Source organism: Mus pahari, chromosome 1, assembly GCF_900095145.1.
Source record: "Mus pahari chromosome 1, PAHARI_EIJ_v1.1, whole genome shotgun sequence".
Taxonomy (NCBI): Eukaryota; Metazoa; Chordata; class Mammalia; order Rodentia; family Muridae; genus Mus; species Mus pahari.
The window spans coordinates 53,784,845-53,805,974 of NC_034590.1; the positions used below are offsets into that span (position 1 = coordinate 53,784,845).

The window sequence follows — 21,130 nt, forward strand, 5'->3', positions numbered from 1 at the left end:
TTTGGTTTTTCGAGACAGGGTTTCTCTGTGTAGTCCTGGCTGTCCTGGAACTCACTTTGTAGACCAGGCTGGCCTCGAACTCAGAAATCTGCCTGCTTCTGCCTCCCGAGTGCTGGGATTAAAGGCATGCGCCACCACACCCGGCTCTCTGTCTTCCTCTTAAGTGCTGGGATTCCCATCTCTACCTCTGGTTTAGGTAACACTGGGATTTGAACCCAAGGCTCGGTGCATTCAGGGTCAGCATTCTACCATCTGGGCTGTATTGTCAGCCCAAAGACAGTTTATAGTTACTAGTGTAACCTATCTGCAGAGCATCCCTTCCTGTTCAGCCTAGTGTATTCGTAACTTTCACCCGCAAAGGAAACCAACAGGCAGCTTTCAAGTTCTGTAATGTGGCTGATGGAGGATGTGTTTGCCTGGACAGGCTTTGGCTTTTGCCGGCCCTGAGTTTGTTGCTTTAGCTTGACTCTGTCCTTCAAGGTATTTAGTTCAAGGTATTTAGTTCAAGTTGTACCCTTGGAAGCAGACGCCATCTCTGCTGGTTCCCAGCGCACAGCTCACATCCTAGGAGGCAGAGAGAAGCTTCAGCTCTGGACACTGACTGAGCTAATCCAGTTTGGATCTGACTTGCCCCCAGCAGGAGGGGCTTTCCCTGGGCACCCCCTATTGCAGGCACCATGTGGAGTGCTGTTGCTGTCTCCCAAGCTTTTAGGGTCTCTGGGATCTGTCGCCTTCCCAAAGTCAGTTGTCAAGGGAAGAATTCCAGAGGCAGTTCCAGGTTGCATGATCTTAGCTGTCAGAGGGAATAGTTGGTGTGACTCCCACTTCCACATGCATGATACGTGTGAACCGCACATGTGCAATCAGGTTATTCACCTGGTTGCTTTTAGCCATCTTTGAATTTTGCAGATAGCTGGCTTAGTTAAAATGAGGCTCAAAACAGACACCTTACTATTTCTAGAGATGGAGAGGTCACGGCGATTTTCATAGAGCACGCAGCTGTAGCATTGCAAGAGAGCAGTGATCTATTCTTAGCGGAATCTGTCACGATCATGTCAGGCTGTGGCACTGGACTTACTCAAAAGTGTTGGGAAAAAGCCAAAGAGGTGAAATGTAAGAAATCCCGGGATTTTGCAGGGGCCGGGCTGTCCTTGTTTTGTTTATTGGGTTTTTGGGAATGGAGGGCCAGGACTGTTTTCCTAGCCACTGATCACGGTAAGGCATGTACGATGCCAGGGCTTTCCTTAGTCATGCGTATGCCCACTGCATTCCTGGTGTGAGTGGGCTCTGTGTATGTTGTAAACACACATTGAAGCTGTGTTTGTAAAAAGTGGGCAGGAAGAGTTCTCAACAATATACAAATGCAAATGGATCTGTGGAAGCTAGCAGCTCCCCAGTTGGCTCCTCAGGGAGAGGCAGATGGCGGAATGAGGAACAACCAGATCCTGCCTCAGACGGTTAGAATGCTATGTAAGAAAAGGCTGCTTGGGCGAAGCCTGTGACAGGCGGTTTTGATTGGTGACTCTGTGGAGATCTGGAGTTTCTGAGGTTTGGGCTGGGAATGGCTGGTTGGGAGGAATCACCTCAATCTTTTGGGGCTTGCAACAGAAGGTTCTAGAAATAAACTTAATCCTGATTTGCTGTGGTGGTTCTCTAACCCCCCGATGCAGGTTTCTCTCAGGCCCCTCTTCAAGCTTGCAGCTCTGCTGGGCCTTTCTTACAAACTGCTTCAAAAGCAAACCTCACAGCACTTGGGAGGAGGAGGCAGTTCAAGGCCAGCCTTGGCTATATAATTGGTATGAGGAGAATGTGGGCCACGTGGGACCCTGCTGTAATCCTCTCCCCAGCCTCCCCCACCCGAGTGCCACTGTAATCAGCCACTACTTTGACGAACGTGTCAATTTGTGGGAAAGAGGAATGATGGAGGCTCCATGCTCTTCCCTTTCTGCTATGTGTCTCAGAGAGGATGCTTGGTTGTGTGGCAGCAGGAACGCAGGGGACATTTATTTGCCCTGGAGCAGGTGTGACTTGCCTTATGTCCCCAATTTCCCTGAGTATGTATTAGCTGACTCTGTTCCTTGGTCTGGCTTAACTAGAAAGTGCTCACAGGGACATTTCCCTAAGCAAGCTCTCATGCCTACCACTGGTTTCATTCACAGTTGGGAAACTTTCCTGTCATCTTCAGATCCATGACTTTTAGAACATTAAAAAATAATCTCAGAGCCGGGCGGTGGTGGCGCACGCCTTTAATCCCAGCACTCGGGAGACAGAGGCAGGCGGATTTCTGAGTTTGAGGTCAGCCTGGTTTACAGAGTGAGTTCCAGGACAGCCAGGGCTACACAGAGAAACCCTGTCTCGAAAAACCCAAATCATCATCATCGTCATCATCATCATCGTCATCATCATCATCTCAGGATATAATTTTATAACTGTAAAAGAGAGTCACTGGACCTCCTTTCACTCAGTCTTTCTCTATTTTTGTTCCTGCAGTTCTTTTACACAGGAACAATTATGGGTCAGAATTTTGACTGTGGGATGGCAACCCCATCCCTCCATTTGATGCCCTGTCTTTCTTTCTTTCTTTCTTTCTTTCTTTCTTTCTTTCTTTCTTTCTTTCTTTCTTTCTTTCTTTCTTTCTTTCTTTCTTTCTTTTGTTTTTGTTTGTTTGTTTGTTTGTTTGTTTGTTTGTTTTCTGAGACAGGGTTTCTCTGTGTAGACCGGGCTGGCCTCGAACTCAGAAATCCGCCTGCCTCTGTCTCCCAAGTGCTGGGATTAAAGGCGTGTGCCACCACGCCCGGCTGCCCTGTCTTTCTACTGGAGGTGGGCAAGTTACTGCAGATTCAGAATAACAAATCAACCTGACAGTGTTTTTCCAGCCTCTACAGCTCTGATGTGACCCTCAGGATCCTAGGGCTCCAAGATGGGCAGAGATGACATGGACCAGGGCGCAGGCAGTTGCCAAGCCACCTTGCAGAGCTGGGCTGCTGTCCCTGGCTTCCTGTTTGCTCTGGGTATCCCAAGGGCTCTGACCAGCATAGAGTAACTTTGCACTTCTGCCACAGGTAGAGCAAGTGAGCCAGCTGGCTGTGTTTGTAGAGGCGGCATTAGACTATCACAGGCAGTCCACAGAGATCCTCCAGGAGCTGCAGAGCAAGCTGGAGCTGCGGTAAGCACCTTTGCCTCACTTAGGCAGTGTGGAGGCAGCCAGTCTCTGTCTTGGTCTCTCAGCCCCTCCTTCCAATTCTGATTGACACTTTCTCTAGTCTGCTCTCAGGTTGGGTATGAGATGATAATATACATGTAGCTTAGAACAGGGCAGAACTGGGTAACGGGCTGGACTGGCTTTTCTTTCTCTCTATTACTGGTACTCCCTTTTTGTGCCCCACATGTAGAGCATATAAGCACCATGGCTTCTATGTCAGAAGTCAGCTCCTGGGGCTTCCTGGCGGACTTGGGTTAGTTTACCTGTTGACATCTAGGGATGGGGAGGAAGCCAGCGACGCTCAGAACTTTGTAAAAGCCACGAAAACCATTGCCAGGCTGTGTTCCTATGACACTCAACAATATACCTTGAGTAATAAAGAAATATTCTTTGTCTTGGGGCTTTCATGGTCAGTGCAGTCCCTACTTTCTGAAATTGGTAATATCATGTATAGTACATGCAGTAACCCTCTTAATGAAATTATTGGGCTAACCTACCATACGTTTGGACTAGGCTTAATAATAGAAACTTGTTTTACATAGGTTTATGGTAATGAATAAATTCAGAGGGATTTTTGCTTCAAGTAGTGCTGTAGTAACAGGGAAGGCCGTCCCTGAAACATCTATTTCTGTAGGCAAGTGGCCATCTAGGTATCCCATGAGCACATTTGGATGCTTCCCGCTCCAGCAGAGAGGAAGGAAGGCAGCTAGCCTAGGGGAGTACCCACTTGCTAAGCCTTGAGGACATAATGAGGACATCTCTTTCAGATAATTTTCAACTAGAAACCCAAGTACATAGTGGAAGAATTGCATGCTGGTCATATCCCTGACACTTTGGGCTCTCTGAAGTCAGTGTGCACAGTCCCCATGCTCACTCCCATTCCCACCAGGTCTGGTCCTCAAGAAGACCAAAGACCTGTGGAGGCTCTGCTGTTTGGGACGGAGATCTGACTTGGCCCCCCATGTGTGTTACAGAATATCTCTTGCATCCAAAGCCCCCAAGCGAGAATTCATGCCAAAGCCTGTGAACACGAGCACCACCGATGCCAATGGGGTTGGACCCAGCTCTTCATCAAAGATACCAGGTAAGCTAGTCAGTCATCCCAAGTGGGCTATGTGGGAATGCCCTGAGAAACCGATGCACTGTCCTTGGTTGATTGATGAGTTCCCCTCCTTCCCCAATTCCAATAGTCATGTGTTCACAATTTGAAAACCAGTCCCAAGAAGATGTTCTTTGTGTACCAGTGCCACCTAATGTAGTCGCTAGACTGTCCCTTGGCTAGAGAATCACAGTTGCTATGTTATCTTTTATATTTAAAGGTTTAACACCTTTCAGAATACCTCCTCAATTGTTAGGCAGTTTTAGTTAGTGCTCTCTGAGCCCCTGAGGTGCGCCTGACAACAACTCCAGTACTGTACTCTTAGATTTTAAATACAACCTAGAGTAAAGCTAACCTAGAAAAGATTCAGATGGTGTATTTTTTCCCATGCCCTCTTTATGATTTCCAACTGCGTCTGGTCTCCTCCCTCGGCATAGCTTCCCCTAATGACTGTGTGTGAATATTGTCCTATCTGTGCCTGGCTCATGTATTTCACATTTAACATAATATTAAACAAAAGTAACATTTTGTTGTGCAGTTTTCTTCCCAAAATGCATTGCTCTTTCTTGTGGTTATGTCTGTGTGGTACATAGACCTGTCCCACTGTGTTTAGCAACTTCATGGTTTTCCTTGGCCCCTGTTAATTGCAACAGTGTCTACCCTTATCTGCCTGTATATACAACGAATCAAGACTTTGTAGGAACGAAATTTCTGAGCATCAAAGCCAGGGGCTGGGGCTGTGCTGTGCTGTGCTGTGCTGTTGGCATTTAAATGATGGTGGATACTGCCAAGTGACACTGCAAAATGGTAGCTGCTCTTGCTTTTTTATTTTAGCCACATTACTGAACACTGTGGAGACTCACATGCCTGTGAGTCTGCTGTGCCTGTTTTCTGGGTGAAACATCTCGTCAGGTCTCCACCCATTTTATAATTGGATTATTTCTATATCTACTGCTGAACTTTGTCAGGTTTTTTTTTTTTTTTTTTTTTTTTTTTTTTTTTTTTTTTTTTTTTTTAACACAGGCTAAGTAGAAGTCCTTTGAGATATACTTGTAGCTTTCCATGCATTCTCTCTGTGTCTTATTTTTGTATTCTTTGAATGGGATATTCACAGACTTCTGTGTGTTTGGTGTGGAGTGTTGAGCACTCTCTGCCTTGGATACTGAAGACAATTCCCCCATCCTTTTTCTGAAGCCCACAATCACACAGAGGTTCTCGTTACACTCATGGCCAGAGAAGCCGAACTCTGTGCGGTCCCCAGCATTGTCACAGGATTTTTTTCTTTCAATGAAAACTCTAAACTACGAGTGTAATCTGCGTCTGTCTTAAGTAGGAGATGGACCTTGGGAGGTAGAGCAGTGAGGGCCAGCAGGTCTTTCTCACCCCCAGACTCAGTTCTTCTCCTAAAGAAACCACTTCCTGTGTGTTTTCCACTCAATTGACATCTACTTGCATAATTCAGAGTAAGAAGTTTGGATTATTTTTGTGTTTCTTCGAGTCACTGGTGTTTTCCTGATATGCCATCTGAGGCTTTAATTCCTTCACTTTCCCACGCACGCTGTCCACCTAGCTTACTTATAATCACAGTGGAAAATAACTATCTTTTAAACATGACTCTCTTCATGTTTGAAGACTCAGGAGTGTTAAAATGCCCCTACCCTGCTTTTCTTGCTTAGCACACAGTGGCCTGTTTCCCACTGAAGTTACAACTGAACTGTTGCAGTTGGAAGCTAGGCATCAGGGAAGTGGATCTCTGTCCGTCCATCTGTCTGTCTGTCTCTTTCTTATACACACACACACACACACACACACACACACACACACACACACACACACACACTATGGCCACATCTCTGAACTCTCATAGCTTCTTTGCCAAGGTCTGCAGTTCTGTGTCTTGGAACCAGGCCATGTCTGTTATCTCTTGGGTTTTGTTTCTGTTTGCTGTTGACTTTCTAGGTTGGTTTGTTTGCATTTCCAGGTGAATTAGTTTTCTTGTCTCTACAGAAAGAGCTCTTTCTGACTTTAATTTTGTATGGGTAGAATCTACAGATTGTTGTAGGAGAATTGAGGGCCCAATCCTACAGAATGCTCTGGTCTCCACCACAAGCTGTCCAGTTTTCATTTCCTGACATCTTTCATTGTGCTCAGCAATGTTCTCCCGCAATCACAAACGTACCCAGCAGACACAACTTAAGAGAAGATGGATTTATTATCGTGAGTGTTTTAAGGAGGTTTACAGTCCCAATACTGTCTTGACAGAGACAGGCAGATTCCCTGGAGCTCCTGGCTAGTAAGAGACCCTGTCCAAAATACAAAAGGTGGATGGCTCCTGAGGAATGGCACCTGAGACTGACCTCTGTCACTAACAAGCCAGTCCACATAGGTGCACACACTCCTGCACACATGCACATGAACATGACCCTCCCTTGCACAAGAAATACTAACCCGTTTCTTCTGCCAGTCACTCTATTTTGTTCAAATAGTCTATTTGTATGAATTTTACTGTGTAGCATATTTTTTGAAACTTGTCTTGTGGCCCAGAGCATGACCCATCTTGGCAGATGTTCTGTGTGCCCTTGAAAACAATCTGGCTTCCCTCTTGCTGGTGGTTCTGAGCGGCAGGCCAGGTTGGAGCGAGTCGTCTGCCCCTGTTTCCTGGCTGGCTCTTGCCTTTTCCTGTTAACTAGTGAGTTAACTGAGAATGGCAGCTGTCAGGGGTCAGAATGCTGGGAAAGTGGGTCCCATTCCTTCCTCCTCTTCCATTCTCACTGAGCCTATAAACTTAAACCTAGTTCCGCACATCGTTGATGAATGTGGATATCTTTATTACCTTAAACACCTTTCTTATCTTCCCTCAGATTTCCCCTTTTAAACTTCTATTGTTAGTGCTATGATTATTATTACTGGTGTTTGAGACAGCATCTCACTTTCACCAGATTGACTGCAGAATTATTCTGCAGCTCAGGATGATCTTAAACTCCTGATCTTCCTGCCTCCTCCTCCCAAGTGCTGGGACCACAGGCCTGTGACGATCTGTGTGGCTTTGGGCTCTTTCTCTGTGTCTCTGTTGTGTCTTCCTTTCCATAGCTGCTCACTGAGGCTACCTCACTTAGGGGCTTTCTCTCTGTACCCATTCATTTAGGTTTCATTTACGCTAAATGAATGCTAAATTTTTCTTTAATTGCATTAGTTTTCTATACTTCCTAACAAACTACTAAGTATTTTGTGACATAAAGCTACATATCGGGTACAGTCTCTTTGCATTTTAGGTCTGAAGACCTATCCAGAGATTGGTGTTCTTTCTGGAAGCTCGAGGAGAGGACCCATGTCTTGCCTGTTTCACTCTCTGGAGGCCACATGCATTCCTTGGCTTGTGGCCCCTTGCTTCACTGTCAAAGCTCGTGACAGAGGACTTGAGATCTCCCTTTGACTCTGGCCAGGAGTACAGACGTGTGCCACCATGCCAGGTTTATGTGGCACTACGGAATGAACCCAAGGCTTTCTGTATGTTACGCAAGTTCTATCAGCTGAACTATGTCCTTGGCCCCTTAACTATATATTTAAAGATTGTGTATATAGTATGGGTGTGTATCTGTGTGGAGGGGTGTACACCTGTGTGCAGGTGCTCTCAAAAGCCAGAAGAGGGCATCAGATCTCCTGGGTGCTAGGAGCCAATCCTGTCTCTGCCTCTCTGTGCTGGAGTTACAGGCAGGCACTGCCACCCAGTGGCTTTTTGTGCCCCCAACCCCCACTGGAGATCTGAACTCAGGACCTTATGCGTGTGTAGAAGGCAGGCACTTTATACACTGAGCCATATTCCCAGCCCTGACAGATTTTTAATGTCCAACTTTAACATAGAATCTGGGCCTGCAGTTAGAAGTCTTCATCAGCAAAGTCCGTGGTGTGACAGGAACTAGTCCATTCCCCATCCTCCGTACTGTAGAGTCTCAGCCTGAAGCCGTGGTTGCAGCCTGCTGTGCTAGCTTCCAGTTTATATTGTAATACAATGCTTCATGCAAATTTCAATGATTTAAATGGCATTCACTTCGGAGAGTTGTCAAGAGTGTTCACGGACCCGGTGTGTCAAGACTTTGCTATCAGAATAACACTAGTTTCCATTAAACAAACAAACAAACAAACAGAAAATAAGTCTACAACATGCAGCATTGTAAGGTTTTCTTGCTTGTACAGTGACTAGGGGGAATATTCCAAAAGGAGGGTGTTTCCCACCCACCGGCTCCCTCAGAGGCGGACGCCCTGCCATCCTGGCTGTTTTTCCCCGTATCCAGCCAGGAGGAAGGAGAAAGCAAGCACACATGTCCTTTTAGGCCAGCACGCAGTGACATGCAGAGTCTGGCCACAGCCCCACCTAAGGACAAAGCAGCTTAGGAAATGCCAGCCATCTCCTTACAGTGCTGTCTGAGCTGAGTGGGAAAGTTAGGGACATAAGATATTCTGGTGACTGGCAAGGCTAAGGGCAGAAGCTGGCATATCTTTACTGCCAAAGGCCCTTGTACTAGAAGTTTGGCCTCCAGACCACAGCACTGCTGGGAGGTGGTTGATCCTTTAACGTGGGGCCTAGTGGATTTACCTTATGCCACTACAACCTTGATGGGGGCAGCGACACTCCATCCCTTTCTTGTTTCTCAGAAGGGAGAGAGGAACTCCGCCCCCTACCATGAAGTGCTGCCTTTCCTCAGTCAAGTGGGCCAGTGACGTGTGCCGAGACCTCCAGAGACTGGGAGCCAAAACTGCTGTCTGTCTTAAAACTCGTTTCTCTTGGTTCTGTGTCACAGTGGCTGAAATGGAACACATCCACATGAAAATGGCAAGCTGGAATCCCCAGGCAGTGCCCCCAGTCCCTCCACAGCCACTCTGGCTACGCATTCTGTGGCTTCACGGATAGACCTGACTCTTCGGCTCATCACCTGATTTGGTGGCTGATATGTGACTTGCCTCATAGATGGCACCTTGCAGATATTTCTTGTGTGGTGGAAGTGACAAATAAGCTCTACTGGGCCTTTTATTTTTATAAAGACACTAACTTCATGAATGAGATCCAACTTTATGAAATCATCATGTGGGGAAGGCTACTAGACTCACGGGAGTGACATTGTAGTACATGAATTTTGGGTACTCATACAGATCAATATTAATAGCAGCATTCAAACCATGGCAAATAGAAACACACAGTAGGAGAAACTCCCTGATACTGATGGAGTCTTGCTTAGCATATATTGCAGGGACCTAATGCCCTGGCAGTGAAGGGCTCCTCTTGATTAGACCTGGGTCGGTACTCCTGGGTGGGTATATATGTATGTATATGTGTGTGTCTATGTGTGTGTGTCTGTGTGTGTGTGTGTGTGTGTGTGAGAGAGAGAGAGAGAGGGGGGGAGGGAGGGAGAGAGAGAGAGAGAGAGAGAGAATGTGTATGCCCCTTGCCCTGAGATGAAGAACTTGACTTGTTTAGAGTGTGTGTGTCTCTCTCTGTGTGTGTCTGTGTGTGTGTCTGTGTCTGTGTGTATGGTAGATCCCTCTCCTGCCCTTCATCCTGCTGTCTTCCAGTACTCCCTCAGAAATGTTCTATCTGAAGCTGGCCTTGCAAGTTGTCATCTTAGACTTGTGCTGTGGCTCCACAAGCTTCACTAAGCTCAGATGTTTCCAGGTGAGGGTTGTGGATCTGCCACAGGGTGATTCCATTGAAACCATGAGGAGCATCTGCCCTGTGTGCTCTTGGCAGTTACGAGTGCCCAGAGCCATGGTCCCCTCTTCGACACAGCACTTGAGACAGCTTGATGTCTTTCCTCCTTGTCAGATCCATGCTTCCCCTTCTCAGCTTGTAGAGGTTGTCTTGAGGACACTCAATAGATCCGAGTGAAGGACCAGTCACAGGTCACGGACATGTGTCTGGGTTCCTGCGGTTGGGTGAGTCTCTGAGAAGTATTTGAAATAGCAGCTCACTTACCTCCTCTTCTTTGTGGCTAGCTTTCCTAATACCCAGCTCTCACCCTCTGCTCTTTCTCTTGAGGTCTTCACTCACAGACTCAGTGATCTCCTGCCTTCACTGGCCTCTGCTAACAGTGACATGACATCACTCATGTGCACGTGCCTCCTAGTGATATCCCCCATCTGTTTTAGGGTTCCTGGTGTGTGGCCTGCTTTCAAGGTTGTCACATGTAAAGCTTGGACCATAATGCTTCACTGTGACCTCACAGACATTAAGGGCTGTCACACCTATTACACACACATTCTCTCCATTGTCACCTTCTGAGTTGTCATCTCTGGTTGCAGGTTTTATTGTGACAATGCCTGGCTTCTGGCAACAGTTTTTACACTGGGTTAATAGTAGCTGCTGCTCCCCAGAGACTCAAGAGGCGAAAGATGGAGGTCTAGACCGAGTTTCCCCTTAAAGAATTGAGCATAAGTGACTCACCTCACCTCTCTCACCGCACTGGCCAGGGCTTAGTCACATGACCCAGCCAGCTACAAAGGTAGGAAGAGGTGAACTGGAGATCCAGATCTACCTGCAGTTCTATCACTACTGAAGAGGAAGAGACGGGGGTTGGTGGAGAGTGTGCACATGCCACATGGATGTTCTACAAAGTTACTGGGAGAACGTGTCTGCCCTGTTGTGACTCACTGCCTTCTGTGGGGAAGGGGGGGCTGCAGGCTCCATTTCTGTTCATATGTGGCACTTGGGCACAATCTCACAAGCCTTGGGGGATTATACATTAGAATCACTGAGGCATAGGCAAATATTTTGGTAGAGGGCCAGACAGTAAATATGTAAGAGTTATGGTCTCTGTAGGGCCGTGTGGTCTCTGTAACAACTACTGGACTTTATGGTTACATCAGCTGAACGCGTGCATAGATAAGGGAGTGAGCTCACCTGGGTTCCATTCCTACATTATTTGGCTCGCAGCCCACAGTTTGCCAACCCCCGACACTCCTCACTGGGAAGTCAGTGTAGCCCTGTCTGTTAGGTGTCTGTGCACTTCAGCGGCTTCGCTTCTGGAAACACATCCTTGAGAAACGTTTAAGCACAGGATATTCTGGTAACCCTGCAGAGTAATCTCTACTAAGTTGTATAGGAGCATCCCAACGGCTAGTCATTTACTTGTAAACACTTTGTCCGTAGTCGGCAATGGCAGGCTAAGTGAGATCCCATTCATCTCTTGAACTGTCATGGTGTGTGGATTATGCAGAAACTCGAACAGGTACAAAGTAAAATAGAGAAGAAAGACAACGTTAAGTAGATCCCATGATTGCACGGCTGTAAACAGGCCAGCATGGAAGCTAAACTAAGTCGGTATGGCAACATTTATCTGGTTTGAAGATAATCTTGAAAATTGTATTTCAATAACACATTTTTGCGTAAATGCAAGAAGTCAGTGACTTTGGAGAACTGGAACTGGCACTTTAGGGACAACACATACCCTGTTAAAGTTTGCCACTGCCTCTGGCTGCTGGAAAGCTCACTGGTCCTTGAGCAGACTGCTGGGGCTAAGGGCAACCTGCTCTGCTGGGCCAGTGCCAGTGTGTGCCTGCCCCTAGTGTCATGGTATAGCAGTCTTGCCTTCCTCCTTCAGAGCTGTGGTGTCTGGATAAAATGTAGAGTTTTGTACATTGTATGATTTGCCTATTTCTGGCCTGACATGAATCTTTACTTTGGATACTGATTTTTCTGGAAGTCTTTTTAACTTTTCTGTTTAGAAAAATGGTGGATATAAACAAATGAACTAAAAAACTTGAAAATGAGTACAATCCCAGCCTTCAATCCAGTAGCAGACCCTAGCTCTCCACTTACCTTCCTCCCTGCCGGCACCCAAGCGAGGGGTTGGTTCTTAGAGACAGGATTCCAGGACCTTAGGTAAAGCTCACCCAAAACACTGTCTCCTGCTGGCTGCCAGACCAGACCCGGCTTTCCTTTGCTTCAGTCTTTCACTGGCAATCCGGAGAGCATTGAGTTCCATGAGGAATAAAGTATTTGGATTAAATGTCAGAGAACGGCGTGGGGCCCTTTGCATCTGGAGTGCGTGTGTGCACCAGCATCACTGGTTGTTGCTCTGTGCGTGGACCTCTATTCTGCCACATACTAATGTTGCAGAGAGTGAAAGTGAGAGTGAGACCTCAGCACAGTGTGATGATGCTGGCAGCCACACCACAGATGGCATGAGGTTGGGCAGTCTGCCGGGTTCATGCAGCCATGATGCTGCAGTACCGCTGTTTTACAAACAAGTACGTGAGCTCTCAGAGAGGTGCGAACCCCACAAGCTCAGGCTTAGGAAGGCAGAAACAGGAGGAATGGCCAGCTGGTCGTGCAGAATCAATGAATTCCAGGTTCAGGAAGAGACTCTGCTCCAGAATTAAGGTGGAGAATGATAGAAGGAAGACACCTAACATTGATCTCTGACCACATGCGGGTGTGCTTGCATGCACATACATGTGCACACATATACACGCATAGATCTCTTTCCTGCCCCCTACACACACACACACACACACACACACACACACACACACAGAGAGAGAGAGAGAGAGAGAGAGAGAGAGAGAGAGAGAGAGAGAAGAGAGAGAAGAGAATATGAATCCTGGCAAATGTAACCATGTTTAAGAGCATTGGGAATGTTTGTCTCAAGGACAAACCTAGCAATGACATGGGTGTGTGTGGCCAGTGTGTGGTGGCTAAGGACATCTACTGCGTGCATCTGACTTGGTGGCAGGGGACCAGAACAGGACAAAGGAGCCCTTGGCTTCCGTACCTAGGCTGTACATGTCCAAGCTTCTGTCCCTTCTCCTTGGCCAGTAGCTCTGTCCCTAGGCAGAAAATTGTAAGAAAAGTAATACCCTGCTGGCTTTTATAAGAAAGCTGAATCCAGAAACTCAATTCTCCCAGGCGGTGGGGTCTCCCTAGTGACACCGTGGCCATGTGCCTGTGCCAGCCACTTCCTTGAAGGTTCCCTGATGGTAGCCATGGGGTCTTCTTGTCACACATCGATCATTGAGCTTTGCTGATTTGTAGGTGGAATTTTCAAGTGTAAAAGGGCCCTGCACTGTTTGTTTCCCAGGCACAGTTTCAAAAGAAAATAGCATTTTACAGCCTGCATTAATGGGAAATTACTTTCCATTAGGATTCTGAATGATTTGCCTATAATGTTTATAAAGGAAAGGAAAAATGTCAAGCATTGCACTAACAATTTTAAGCAAAGCTCTGAAGACTTTGCCAGAAACAGATTCCAAGAACATTTTCTTCATCATTTCTTCTTTCCAGAGAAGGAAAAAGAGCAGAGCCTGCTGAAAGGATGTAGGTCAATTAGGCAGACTATGGTGGGGCTGAGATGGAGCCCCTGATAATGTCATTGCTAGGTAGCTGAGGGAGTGAAGGAGGTGAGCCAGCTTGGAGGAGGGGACTCACGCCAAATGAGGGAGTGCAGACAGAGGCCAGGAGAAACAAGTGTCTGTCCAAGCAAGCCCCTGTGCACAAGGTCATGGGGCTTCATTAGCTCAAGCTGCCCTTTGTCCCTAAAGAGGAAAGGAAGCCAGGGAATGTCCTTGAGATGAACTCTGTGCCTGGGCAGTTCTCAGAATCAGAAAACTGTGTGGCATTTGAGACCTGTGTCCCCCCAAACCTTCCTCACCGCTGGGATCTTGTGTGAGGCTCTGAGCTGTCACCTAATCTACAGTAAAATCGAGGGCAGGCTGTATTTACTTTTCACTGTCTGTATACTTTAGCAGTGCTGGTGTTCTTGGGGAAGGCTTTAATACAGAATCAAGGACAGGTGGGCATCTTGAAGAGTCCGCACCCCAGCCCAGGCTCAGGCGTCTCTGTCACAGCCTCAGGTACCTGTTACTCGGTGGCATCTGTTTATGAAGCTTTCTTTCTTTTTTTCTCTGCTGAGATTTCTGAAGGTCCTGATTATTATTGTGACAGCTAAGGGTTCCCAGGTCCCAGGCTGAGATCCACTTGACTGTGTAGAGAAGTCTTAACAGCAGTGTGCTGGGGTCTGTCAGAGCAGGCAAAGTCAATCTCTCCAGTGCCTTGCGTTAAGACAGTCTACTTTTCGTGAGGTATAAAAGAAACTTTATAAACTTCTTGACCCTTTGAAGGCTGCTCAGCAATAGTCCAAGTCATTCCTCTTGTGGGTGCCAATCTCCAGGGATCACATTGGAAAATAAACGCATATTCAAAAGGGAAAGGCAAGGCGCACACGTTTTTTAAAGAAGAGACACACACTTTGCAATAGGAGTATATACATTTATTGACCTAAGTTTCCGAAGAGGAAATTAAAATTTCACAGAGTCCTGGGGGTGGAGTTGATTCAGTCAGCAGGTTTGTCCTCTCTCCCACCCCCACGCCTTCCTCCCTCCACACACTTTCCTGTAAACTCTCAGTAGTAGATCTGACTTGAATCATTGCAAGGGTGGTGGGAACAGGGGACCAGGAGTCTCACATCAGTTCAGATGCTGGCAGTCAGGGCCAGCTTTGGGTACATCTCTTAAGCTCTCCGGAAGCTGAGTGAAGGCACTGGGCCCCCTGCTCTCAGGTGCTCTGACCTTTGAATGTTGTCTGTCAGGCTTGTGTCTTTGAGTACATGGCATCCTTAACATCTTAAAAGTGGACAGGTTGAGAGTTTAGTATTTCCTCTGCTGAAAGGCCATTATTAGAGCATAGATGGTGACCCACTTTGTCCCCAGTCTGTAGCTGCTGGCATGGGGAGTATCTGAGGCCCTTTGCTACTGTCCAAGCTGGAGGAGGCCTTGGAAGGGAAAGACTTTTGCACTGTACGGAATGGTTGCCTGGAATTCATCTACAAGCTCGGCCATGGGAGTTTCTGCGAGCCATAAGACATGGCCTCTCACCTAGCTTTGGGAGTCACAATAGAACTTGGTGGAAATGGCTGTGTGATGGATAATATTATCTCAAATGCAGAATATCTTATATGTGTGTGTATTTTATAACAACATGGCTAAGCTGTAAGCTAATATTTCAAACATCACAGTCCAAATATTAAATATTATAGGCCGGGCGGTGGTGGCGCACGCCTTTAATCCCAGCACTTGGGAGGCAGAGGCAGGCGGATTTCTGAGTTCGAGGCCAGCCTGGTCTACAAAGTGAGTTCCAGGACAGCCAGGGCTATACAGAGAAACCCTGTCTCGAAAAAAAAACAACCAAACAAAAAATTATTGAAGTTCATTGTCTCTGGGGATAATGAACAGGGGGCAGCTGTGTAGCATGGTTCCAGAGAACTGTATGAACACATGTGTATACACATACACACACACACACACACACACATACACACACACAAACGCACGCACGCATGCATGCACGCACGCATGCCTCTGAAGCACTGGTCAATGACACTTTCCTTTGTTGGAGAATAAGAGCGAGATGGCCAGTAATGATTCTTAGAGGGACTTGAAGCCCTATATGTATGCAGACTCTCTTGATTTTCTGCTTTTTGTGACTAACCCATGCCATACAAAGCAAGGACCAGCTCTACCCAGGGCCCTCTGCCAGCTGGTCCCTAGGCCAGTGGCTAGAAGGCTGCCTTTGATGGCAGCGGTGTCCTTCCCATTCCCCATGTCTTAACAAAAACAAGTCATAAACACTGGACCGGGTTATACTCGAAGGGGTCGCCAGTCAGGGAATTTGGGTATATAAATGAGACACAGTGTCTGCATTACTCATCCTGATAGATGACGCTGACCATTGTCAGGATAGGGCACAAGCTTTATTTGTTAAACCCAAGTGACTCATCTGTGTGGATGGTGCAGGGTTGGTATAAGGTTAAAGCAAATCACAGGGCTTATTTCTGTAGATGAGGATCATGAGTAAACTGGATTCCCCCGACAAGTCATTTCAATAAATCACTCAACAGTTTCATGGATGAAGATGTAAAATGTGTGTCATATAATCCCAGACTTGGGAGGAAGAGTCAGAGGTTCAGCCTAGGAGGTGAGCTGGGGTGGAGACAAGCCGGAAGTGGGGGTGGAGGGGGTTCAAGGAAATTGAGTCTCTGGTGGTCTAATCCAGAGCTGGGACCTAGGGACTGCTAGTTTCTGTCTAGTCTAATGGAGGTACATACTGTAATTTAGGTATGGCGAAACAAAATTTTGTGTGTATCTTAGTCTGCAATGGGGAAAATATTAGCTTCAAAAGAATTTAGAACTAAACCTTGAGATTATAAATTTTGGAGAGGGAGCCTGTACAAAGTAAGCACCTTCTAACTCAAAAGAAATAGTTTGGTATAGGTGAGCATGGTGCCTGGCCTATAGCAGACACTGGATGATTGTGCATGTGTCTGAGTTAGAAACACGCTTCAGCACCTTGGGTACTTTCTCTAGCTCCTCCATTGGAGGCCCTGTGTTAGGTGGAACAACAATATGAACTAACCAGTACCCTCAGAGCTCGTGCCTCTAGCTGCATATGTAGCAGAAGATGGCCTTGTCGGCCATCATTGGGAAGAGAGGCCCCTTGGTCTTGCAAACTTTATATGCCCCAGTGCAGGGGAATGCCAGGGTCAAGAAATGGGAGTGGGTGGGTAGGGGAGCAGGGCAGGGGGAGGGTATAGGGAACTTTAGGGATAGCAGTTGAAATGTTAATAAAGAAAAAATATCTAATAAAAAAAGGAAATGCGTTTGGGCTGGGTGTGTGGCTCAATTGACAGAGTGCATACCTAGCGAGCATGAGGCCCTGGGTCAGAGCGCCAGTGCTGCACAGGTAGGGCCTAGTAAAATGTTGCTATAATCCCAGCACTTGGGAGGTAGAGTCCAGAGGATCAGAAGTTCAAGGTCACCTTCAGCTACATGGAGTGTTTGAGGCCAGCCTGGGCTGGAGACAAAACAGGGAGAGGAAGTGGGTAAGAAGAATGAGGGGAGACAGTGATGGGAGGAGAGAAGAGAGGAGAGGAAGAAAATGCTGAATGATGTCTGCCCCAACGTGTTTAGGAGACAAATTGAGTCAAATTCTTCAGGTGTAGTCAAATCCTAGGTGACTGTCTTGTGGAAACTAAGTTTCCAGAAAGACACTTGGGATCCATTCCTGACTGGAGTACTGCTCCTCTGAGCCTGCCAGGCACCCTCTCCGACACGACACCGTCTCCGAGCTTTAGTGGCCCTGGGAGTAGCTTAAGCACTAAGGGGACACTACTGAGCATTCGGACTTGAGACAAGGAAGCGAGTGGGAAACAAGTCATCCTCACCCACAGGCTCGGCCAAGAAGGAGAAAGGGAGTTTAGGGGCCAGAGGGCACTGAATCCCATCTCTGTCACTGAGTCCTTCCGGGTCCTGAAGAGCAGGGATCATAACTTCCCACTGGGTAGAACTATTCTAAGGATAAAGGTGAGGCCTATAAATTAGGGGTGGGTGCTGGGCACAGTGCTTGCCACCATGTAAGAGACCACAACACAGCCACGGTTGATGCTACATAATTGGTTATCTGCTTTCTCATGCCTGCTGCAGACTGAGAGCAGCAGATTAGAAGGGCCCAAGGGACTGCTTCAGGAAGGTCCACTGGCAGCAGGAAAAGGGACAGGTTGCAGCTACAAGGGAGGCAAGAACAAAGCTACATATTGCATGTATAGTTTAAAAACAAACAATTTTCTTTTCAAAAGAAACAACACTTTGGGGCATTTACTAAAAGACAAAGTGTTCTCCACAGGTCAGTGGCTTCCTGGAGACCCACCCCTTGTCCTTCCACAGGACTGACACAGTAGGCGGTATGAGTTCTCTCTCCATCCCACTGACTTTCAGAAAGTAGGCGTGTGTGTGTGTGTGTGTGTGTGTGTGTGTGTGTGTGTGTGAAAGGGTTCAAGTGTGCCTTTCATTGGTAGTGCTCAGACTGAGTGTTTTCTGAGTCTTGCAATCTCTAGAGTCAAAGCCAGAGGAGGAGAGAAGGAAGGAAGCCCCAGGAAGGTAGCTCAAGATCCGGTGTGTTGGAAGATCTTCAGCTTTTCACACCTGAGAAGAGAGCTCACCCCTTCCCTAATCACCACCCCTGCTACATCATCCCCTCTGTGTCAAGCATGGATTCAGTGCATTTGAGAACAGCTCCCAGCCTGAGGGAGGGGAATGAGAAGAGGGAGTCAGGAAAGGAGAACCAGCCAGCCCTCGCCATTCTAGCAGTCTCCATGCTGGTAACTACAGAGAGGATGCTGTTTCAGGACTGCAGTCTCCAGGCACAGGAAGGGAGGGCAGAAGCCCCATTAGGGAAGGCTGTTCCTCAGGGTGGGTAAGAGCCAGGTAGAGGATGTTCTCAGGTTTTCCTGTGTCTGGGAACTCAGCTGAAGGGCAGGGATTGGCTCAGATACAGAGAGGGCTTGAGGGTGGCTGAGGCATGGAGGGGATAAACCTTCCCATGGTTACTCAGAGCTGTACAAGTTAATGTGGTCCACGCAGCAGACTGCACTTCAGAGCCTTCTCTGTCCCTTACATCAGGGGGCGGGAATGGTAGTAACCAGTCATTAAATTACATTAAATTAAATTAAATCCATTGTCTCTGAGCTAAGGCGTGGCTTGCCTCACCAACACCTGAGAGGGTCAAAGCTGGGTAAGATGAGAGATTATGGGATGGGACAGCTACTACACCAAAAGAAAAGCAGTCAGTTTGGGGTTGCCAGTGACTCTTCAGAAGGAGCTTGGCAAATGGGGATGAAGTGGAGGGAAGGGCAGCGGAAAGAATTCTCCTGAGGCTGAGATGGGACCACATCACTGCCAAGAGGGAAGTGAAGTTTGTTTTAGGAAGAATATGGTTTCCATCTCTATTGTGTGTGACTGAGAGAAAATACCCCCCCCCTTCTCTCTTGCCCCTAACGGTGTGCAGCCGAACTAGAATAATAAATATTTAAGAGGGATGCTCTCTTTTTGTCCGTTAAAATAATCTTTGATTCATGACATTCACAAGGACAGATTGTATTTCCCCCCTTCCCTCTCATGCTACATTAAGGCCTGGGCCTCAGGAGTTAGAGAAAATAGCAGAGGTCTCCAGAGGGTGGGCAGGAGGGTCTGTGGCCCTCCACAGCGTCCTGGATGTCTGCTCCCTGTTCTGTAGAGCACACAGAGACAAACTCCTGTGCACGCTTTCTCCACACTTCTGGGGACCAACAACTGCATGCAGATCAGCAGGGGCGGAGGCTGCTTAGGGCTCTAAGACCACAGGGTCTGGCTGGGAGCTGTGTTTTCTTACCAGTGTTGTAGGGAGGTGCTGTGTCTGGGAGTGGGAAGCCAGGCACCTTCCCTATGAGAATCTCACCAAGGAAGCAGAGGTTGTCTTGCCTGGCTGCACGTTCATCATTTGGGGCATGAATTTTGTGTCCTGGAAGGCCCAGCCTCTGTGTCTTTAGGTAGACAGAAGTGTTATTCCTCTATTTGGGCTTGCTATGAGTCTCCATTTAGACCAGCAGCGGAAATGGCTTGATCTTTTTTCCGTTTCCACTGTTTGCCAAAAATGGAATGAGAAAAAAAAATTAATCTTTTTTCCATTTCTTTTAATGGAAAAAAAAATGTAATCTTGCCATTTCAAGGTAACTCGGTCTCCTCCAATGAAAAGCTTAGATGGCCTAGTCATTATTCACTGGATTCAGGAAATCACTGTACTGGTCAGAGATGAACCCCCTTCTTGGAACTGGTGGCTTTCCTTAATTGTCCTCTCGTCCTCAGTCACCCCAAGATCCTGTCCAAATGTATGGGGGGGCTGATGGAGATTGGGGGTTACACATGTGAGCCTCCCTTCCACAGCGAGGTCTCTAGTCATAGAGCTCCATCTGATGTCTCCTGCCCCAGTCCCGCCTCTGAGAGGCCAGGTCTGTGTAGGTTGAACATCTGTCACGTTGTGCTGGTAGCCTGTGGACCCTCAGTCCGGCCACACTCTGGGGAGTAAGCAGTGCTTGCCTCAAGCCCTGCTTTGGTTTCATGACACCACACTGCCCTGGCTCAGAGCACTGGGAGCTGCCTTGACCCAGAGTTCCAGTGGGGAGTGGGGCAGATGGCATCCTCTGGGTGTAATCAAGGAAACATTTCCATGCTGTAGGCCACTGTCCCCTCTCTCCAGGTCTCTCCCTGACTAGGAAGAACTTCTACCTCTTTTCTAAGTAGCAGGAAACAGCCTCCCATCTCCACAGGTTGGAATAAAATCTCTAGCATCTGAGGTCTTCAAGTCTGCCTCTTTCTTACATCTTACAAAATATGCCGGGCCCTGGCACGAAACCCTGAATGCCTCGACTCCCGCAGCATTTCACAACTGAAATAGCAACATTTTCAAACTTGCAAGCTACCCACAACTGTGTGGTTCATGCCCAGGCTCTGTGCTGTCTTTGTTGAAGGGAGGCTTCCTTGATTGACTGCCCTGGTTAACAAAAATGACCCAGAATGAAAAATGTATCAGGAGGCATTTCAGAATGTTGTACTGTCACAGGTGTGGTTCGGGCCAGCTAGCCCAAGTTCTGATCGGTGTGCATTACATGTGTCTGTTCACCTGGGGGTTGTGCTTGGTATTGGGGCGGCGCAGAAAGGTGTGGAGGTCCCCAGGTGCATGAGTCAGGGAACTCCCTAAGGAGTTTTTCTTCCCAGTGGTTTCATGAGAGGCACACTGTCCAGTTTTTAGTTGCTGGTACAGTTCCTCTCTTGGCATATCAACATGGGCAACATGGCAGCGGCCCTTGCCTGTAAGGAAGGAAGTGAGAAGTGAGTCATGTGTCTGTCTCCTGATTAGTTCATTGTGTTGGAGTGTGTGTGTGGTGTGTGTGTGTGTGTGTGTGTGTGTGAGAGAGAGAGAGAGAGAGAGAGAGAGAGAGAGAGAGAGAGAGAGAAGGGGAGGGGAGGGGAGG

General features: G+C 47.5%; 1 protein-coding gene across 5 annotated transcripts in view; it reads left to right on the forward strand.

Annotated features, from left to right (window-relative positions):
* The window catches only part of Sh3gl3 (SH3 domain containing GRB2 like 3, endophilin A3), a 118,945-nt gene that overhangs the window by 92,433 nt on the left and 5,382 nt on the right, over positions 1 to 21,130 (forward strand). For all 5 annotated transcript variants that reach the window (XM_021203475.2, XM_021203469.2, XM_029539416.1 and 2 more), the window contains 2 exons: positions 3,063 to 3,166; positions 4,177 to 4,286. In XM_021203475.2, the coding sequence (XP_021059134.1) occupies positions 3,063 to 3,166; positions 4,177 to 4,286 (214 nt within the window). The remainder of the gene's footprint in view (positions 1 to 3,062; positions 3,167 to 4,176; positions 4,287 to 21,130) is intronic.